At 36.3% G+C, this 7,648-nt stretch overlaps 1 gene segment (V, D, J or C); it reads left to right on the forward strand.

Annotated features, from left to right (window-relative positions):
• The first annotated feature begins 5,199 nt into the window (after nucleotides 1-5,199).
• LOC105808464 lies at nucleotides 5,200-5,789 on the forward strand. The segment is given in 2 exon segments: nucleotides 5,200-5,256; nucleotides 5,476-5,789. Coding segments are annotated over 2 exon segments (363 nt in total).
• The last annotated feature ends 1,859 nt before the right edge of the window (nucleotides 5,790-7,648 follow it).

Here is a 7,648-nt window from a genome sequence, read left to right on the forward strand (position 1 = left end):
TCAGGCTCCTGAGTAGCTGGGACTACAGGCATGCGCCACCATGCCCAGCTAATTTTTTCTATATTTTTAGTTGTCCGATTAATTTCTTTCTAATTTTAGTAGAGACGGGGTCTCGCTCTTGCTCAGGCTGGATTCGAACTCCTGAGCTCAAGAAATCCACCCGCCTTGGCCTCCCAGAGTGCTAGGATTACAGGCGTGAGACACCACACCCGGCCCACAAAGGAAAATTTTCATAAAAGTCTATATACATCGCCCATGACCCAATAACTCCACTTTTAGGCATTTACCCAAGGGAAATGAAAACATATGTCTGTCCACAAAAAGAAACTTGTACAGAATATTCATATATCAGCTATCTCTTAGAAGCCATAAACTAGAAAAAATGTCCACACATAAGAGATTAAATAAATTGTGCTATATACGTTCCATGGAATATCCATCAGCAATAAAGTGGCCTAAACCACTAATACACACAACAATATGAATAAACCTCAATTATATAATTTCTAGCAAAATTGTCAGACACAAAGGGATACATGGTATATACTGTTTGAGCACATTTATGTGAAATTCTAAAGCAGACAAACTAATTTATGGTAAAAGAAAGCATAGTGGGTTGGCAATTACCTGGGTGGGACACAAGGAGTTTTGGTGGGGTGAAGGAAAAAATGTCCTATTCCTTGACAGTGGTGTGGTTTGCAAGGCTATTTGCAATTTTGAAAACTCCTCTAACTCCATACTTAAGACCAATTTATTTCACTGCATAAATTATACTTCAATCAAACAATGAAGATAAGTACAGAAGTTAATCAAATAGGAAACAAAACTAAGCAGTAAAAAGGAAAATCCAATGATAAATATTTTTGAAGAACTATACAAAGTAAATATTTTGTAATGTTGATAATGGAAAAAATAGAAAATATTAATAGTTAAACTATGTGGCAGCTGGATAATGGCCCCCAAAAGTGTCCATGTCATAATCTCCAGAGTCAGTGAATATATTGCCTACGTGGCGTAATAGTTTCTTAGGGCTGTGGTAACAAAACACCACACACTTTGTGGCTTAGAAAAACAGAAATTTATTGTCTCACAGTTCAAGTGAACAGAGGTCTGAAATCAGGATGTTGGCAGAGCCATGCTCCCTCTAGGGCACAGGTAATGTTTGTACCAGACCTAGTTTATGATAGTCTCAGGAATTCCTTAGTTTGTAAACAGTCATGTTTTCCCGGTATCACCATCCATCATCTTCCCTCTGTGTGTGTCTCTGTCTCTTTACATGAAATTCCTTTCATAAAGATACTAGTCATAGTGGACTAGGGGCCTACCTTACTGCTGTGTGAATTCACTTTAATTTATCTAATTATATAGGCAATGATGCTATTTGCCAATAAGGTCACATTCTTCAGTACTACAGTTTATGACTTAAAATTCATCATATTGGAGATAGGAATTGTGGGGACACCATTCAACTGACTAAAGTATGTCAAAAGGGATTTTGCAGATGTGATTAATTGAAGGATCTTGAATTAGGAAGATTGTTCTGGATTATCCAGGTAGACCCAACGTAATCAGAAGTCTCCTTATAAATGGGAGACGGTAGAGTAAGAATGAAAAAAAAGCAATGTCATGAGGGAATGAGTACATCCTTGAAGTTGGAAAAGACAAGAAAACAGATTATTCCCTATAGCTACCAGAAGGAACTCAGACCTGGTGACACCTTGATTTTATCCCAGTGAAACTGAATTGGATTTACGACCTCTAGAATTGTAAAAGAATATATTTGTGTTGTTTTAAGTCACCGAGTTTGTGGGAATTTGTTACAACAACAATAGGAAGCTAATAAAAACAACGATGAGAGAGATTAAAAGGCAGACATGTCTAGAGATACAGTAGAAATTGAAAAATGTATTAAGAGAACGTTATGTACAATTTGAGCCAATACATTTTAAAACTTTAAGGAAAGGAACAATTTTGTTAAAAAATATACTACCTAAACTTAGCTCTGGAAAGAAATAGAAAAACTAAATTGATAATCATTAAAATTATTTGATAAATAGAAATAAAAATCTCTAGGAACTAGTCATAGAAGGGAAATTTTTAACCTGCTGTGTGCCCACTACATATTAAACAACAAGACACATGCTGGGATGTATTTGTAAACCATATAACCAAGAAAGTGTTAGAAAGGGTACATGGGGAATTCTTACAAATAAGTCAGAAAAACATCCAAAATAAAACAGATAAGGATATAAAAGGCAATTCAAGAAGAGGAAATAGGAATAATCAGTGAATATATAAAACATCAGCTTCTACAGTACTCTAGGAAATCAAACTAAAAGAAATTACTTTTTCATTTCTATCACAGCAACAAAAATTAAAATGTCTGGTAACATTATGTGCTGATAAGAATATATGGACAGAAGGCTACTATACTTCTCCAGGTGGAGAAAAACAACCACACAGGAAATAATTTGTACTTTCACTTAGGAGAACAATTTGCCTAAACTAGTTAAGGAAATACATATGTTAAAAAATCCAGCAATACCAATTCCTGATATCTCAATGAACGATATTAAATATGTGAATAAGGAGGCATCTACAAGGATGCTCATTGCAATACTGCTTGAAAGTAATAAGTATAATTAATTTTGGAAGAATAAAATAGTTGCTTATTCATAAAATGGAAGTATGTACCTGTTTGTTAAAAGCAAAGAAGTGTTCAATATATATTTTCTTAAATGACTCTTAAAAAGAAAATGTTGCATGTAAAAGCAATTGTGAGAATGGTATGTACTGCATGGCATCATTAATGAGGAATCTCAAAATATAAATACAATGCAATATATTGTTCATGATGCATGTATCTAAGAGTTAAATTTAAAAAGACATACATGGGATCTTCCCAAGATGATGTCTACTTGAGAATGACAAAAGAAGGAGCGTTACTATTTTAGCTCTGTCTGAAATGTCTGAGGGAGAGAGAAGAATATCTGTAGAAAACAGCAAAACTAAACATTTATTTATATGCTTATTCTCATTGCCAGGTACAAAGGTGTCTGCTATGTAATTTTATGTAATTTTCAATATGAGAATTATTTCATAAAATAAATTTTTTTTAATCTTTAATAGAAATCACAGTTTTTACTATCTCGACCAGTGTGCAGAATGGACAATGGGACCCTTACAGCCTATGACTTTGCCAAGTATGTTCAGATAGGCCACAAAATGCCAACAAAAATTCCATTGGAAAAAAATCTCTAACTTATATATAAAAAGGTGCTCGACCTGAAATAAACAAACCAGAAGCTCCCTCCTCCAGTCCACAATGGAAACTTTTTCATAAAAAGAAAAAATGAAAAAAATATCAAATCAGTTGTCTCTTAGCAAAGGGAGATGTACCCACAATATGTCAGTACATGAATTCCCCCTAGCTCTCAAAGTTTGTTTCACTTTCTTTTCCAGTAGCTTGAAAACTTGCTGAAGAAAGTTGTAATTGTATTTATGTCTGCTTGCAGTAGCTTTCATTGAACTAAAACACACAAGGATAAAACAGAATACAGTGCTTAGGAGGGAATATGTGGTCAGCATCAGAGGATGGCCATTACCAAAAATGTAAGAGGGAGGAAGAATTGGGGAGATCTGGGAACCTTAATTGTGATTCTGTAGCTTCATTTGGTATGGGAGCTTGGGGATTTCCGTAAGGAAACCGGGAAGAGTCTGATGAGAGTTTACCAAAGAATAACTCAATTATTCGCATTTGGGTTTCTTTATTGGGTGGCCCCCCCAAAAATACATTTTTTACAGTTTGGCAGTTTGACACAAACTCCTTCACCAGATGATCTTTAAGCACAAATTGGAAAAGTATCTTCATTCTTTCAATATACAAAGTAGGAAATATGGTTATTTTGGACAACATATATACTATTAATAGTTTTGAATATTTTCACTAATAAAACAGCATTTTATGAGAAGTTTTTTCTTTCTGGTAGATATAATCAAAAAGTTGTAGAATTGCACCACACAGCACATGTATACTCATGGCTGCAACATGGCTGAATATTTTCAGGAAAGATCTTGTCTACACTTTCTAATCTAGTTGGATCTCAGTCTCCTTATAATAATTCATCCATTAAGAAAATTAAACCACATAAAAGAGTAACAGACAAATTCCACACAATCACACAAAAACATACAAAAAAATTCAGCCACCAATGTCAGTGGTTTTGCCATGCTCAAAGTGTTTGCAGTCTGTCCTGTTCAGTAAGAGTAGATTACGACGTAGTATCACAGAGAGGTCCAGCGTGCAAATCATGACTTTATTTGACAAATAAGACAATGCATAGCCACAGATTTTAACAAAGGTTATTGAACACTTTGGATGATTAGGATGAAAATATGACAGCAGGACAATTCTAAGATACGTGATCTAAATAAGTACAATGCTACTTGTCAAGGCACCAGGACTGTATATAATGATGCTAATCTAATAAATAAAAGTCAATGTCAGATTTTGAAAGGACTATATTTTATTCCTGTTATAATTTTATAAAAACACAAATAACAGATTAGCTTCTGAACATCAGAAGGACTGATTCTACCACTCGATTCTGAACTGGCTTTATTTATTGTAGAAGATAAGTAGGGCTCCAGAACTCAGTAAGGAGGAAGAAACATGCAGTAATTGTTTAGGATAGGACTGCCTATCACAAACAAAGTCAAAGAACTGTGAGTATTATCCTTTGAAATTTCATTAGGCTCTGGATGAAGGAAAGTACATACATGCTGAATGAATGACCAGTAAGTAGATAATAAAGAGGGTACATGGCTCAGTATAAATTCTACCTTAAGCAAACCTGCAAAATTATTCCACTGAATGAAATCAACATACATCAATGGGTTCAATTGCAGTTCCCCACAGCTCCAACCTACACTATGAATGGCTTTTTCCATGACTCTTTTCCAGGTACTATCTAAATTAATGACCAAGAAAAGACAAGTACACAAAGTAAAATTTGAGGTTAACCAGACACGTTTCTCCTCTCTGTGCATAGACCACGTGACTATGAACATGAGAAACCAAATTTCCTGTTAGGGGAAGTGACATCAGAACACAGGAACTACACATAAACACTGCTGGTCACTCAGGGACAGTGAACCTGGAGCTTCAGGTGGCACGAAGCACATTTGTGCAGGGGGATACATACCACATGCCGCCCTTCAGCCTGCTGTGGGTATTCCTGGCCTTCAGCTACTCTGGTATGGATGGTTCCAAACATGGGTAGGAATGGTAAGGAAGAGAGGGTTGAACACAGGCCTGTGGAACTTCTCATGCACTTGAGGAGGAAAGGGGAAATTAAAGAAAAGTGAGCATACTAGGATTTCAATTTGGTTTCTTTGGGTCATAAATTAGTCTAATTTTTATAATATTTTAGTCATTACATCAGAAGATAGCTCTGTTTCTGATTTTTCCCACAGGATCCATTGTGGCCCAGAAAGTTACTCAAGCCCAGACAGCCAGATCCACGACAGTGGGGCAGACAGTCACCCTGAACTGCCAGTATGAAACAAGCCGGATTTATTACACTATTAATTGGTACAAGCAACTTCCCAGCAAAGAGATGATTTTCCTTCTTCGCCAGGGTTCTAATAGTCAGAATGCAAAGGATGGTCGCTATTCTGTCAACTTCAGGAAAGAAGCCAAGTCCATCGACTTGACCATTTCAGACTTACGGCTGGAAGATTTGGCAAAGTATTTCTGTGCTCTCTGTGAAGCACAGTGTTTGAAGTGATAGTAAAGGCAAAACAAAAACTCCAGAGATCAATAAGAGACGGAACCCCCACCACATGCTGCGGGAGCCAAGCTGAAATGCACATCTGGAGATCCCAGGCAAGAAATGGTAGTGACTGTGGTCTGTGGACTTAATCTGTGGTCTGGATCACAAGATTGAATTCTAAGTAAAACCTCCTTCTATCTCATCTGGGAACAGGTGTTCAGAACACTTTTCCTCTAATAGTTGAATTTTTGACTTAAAATAGATCATACAGAAAATGTGTAAAGTTTTCTAAAGTTTAAAAAACCTTCCCTACAATAATGTTAAGTGGCAGTTTCATTAAAGATGCTCATTGAAGTAATCTGGATTTGTTTATCTGGAATCGCTTTAAAAATCATTTTCTGAGCCCTTTCCCCTTAGGTTTTGTGCCAATCAGGTTACAATCAGAGAAGCAGAACCACCATGAGTGATGTAGAATAAGAGGTTAATCATAAAGGTATGACCTCATGCAATTGCTGGAGCTGGTGGATTTTCACAAGCTATTCAGGTATTTATGTTTTATGAAGCTGTAATAGGAATTACAATATTCTTTCAAAAATCTGACGTTGACATCAATTCAGATTAGCTTTATAAATCTGGGAGCACCTGAGTTAGGTGCATAAATATTTTGAATTGTTATGTCTTCTTCTTGAATTGTACCCTTCACCATTATATAGTGATCATCTTTGTCTTTCATTACTTTTATTGATTTGAAGACTAAGTTATCTGAAATCAGAACTGCTATGCCAGCTTTCTTTTGGTTCCATTAGCATGGAATATTGTTTTCCATCCCTTCTGTCTGAATGCATCCTTGTGGGTTAGATGTGTTTCCTGAAGACAGCAGATACTTGGCTCATGTATATTTATCCATTCAGCCAGCCTTTGTCTCTTTAGAGGGGAGTTCAAGCCATTCGCATTTATTGAATGAATTGATAAGTGGGGCAGATTTTTGTTCATCCTGTTGAGGTGAACTTTGTTGCTTTGTTTTCTCTGTTGAGCCATTGTGATTTCTGGCCTTTGACTTTTAGCTTTTGGATGATTTTACACTGATGAGTGTTTATTGTTCTCATCCATGTGTAATGCTGAGCTGAGTACTTCCTGGAGCGCACGTCTTGTCTTAATGAATTCCCTCAGTCTTTGCTTGTCTGAGAAGGTCTTTCTTTCTCCTTCATATAAGAAACTTGGTTTTGCAGGATACAAAATTCTAGGCTGGGTATTATTCTGTTTGAGTAGACTGAGAATGGGGTCCCATTCTCTTCTGACTTGTAAAGTCTCGGTTCTGAAGTCTGCAGTTAATCTGACGGATTTTCCCTTGTAAGTTACCTGCTGCTTTCACCTTATGACTTCTGAGAGGGTATCTTTCATGTATACTTTGGCCAGTCTGATGAGGATGTGTTGTGGTGTCTTCCTGTTTGCAATGACTCCCAGGAGTCCTTTAAGCTTCTCGTACCTGGATATCTAGATTTCTAGCAAGGCCAGGGTATTTTCCTCCATTATAAACTCAAATAGTTTATCCATCCCTGGTGTATTCTTCACCCTCAGGGATGCCTATTATTCTTCTCTTAGGCCTCTCCACATAATCCCACATTTCAATAGGCTTTACTCTTTTATTTCTCTGCTCTATCTCTGTGACTGACTTGTTTAATTGAAAGGTTTATCTTCAATCCCGGAGATTCTTTTTTTTGCTTGATCTATCCTATTCTTGAGGCTTTCCACTGTGTTTTGTGATTCCTTGAATAAATACTTCATTTCCAGAAGTTCTGTTTGTTTTTTATTTAATATTTCTATTTTTTTGGTGAATTTTTTTCCAAGTCCTGGATTTTTTTTGAGGCTTCTTT

This window comes from Propithecus coquereli, unplaced genomic scaffold (genome assembly GCF_000956105.1).
Source record: "Propithecus coquereli isolate 6110/MARCELLA unplaced genomic scaffold, Pcoq_1.0 Scaffold17431, whole genome shotgun sequence".
In the NCBI taxonomy this organism is placed as follows: Eukaryota; Metazoa; Chordata; class Mammalia; order Primates; family Indriidae; genus Propithecus; species Propithecus coquereli.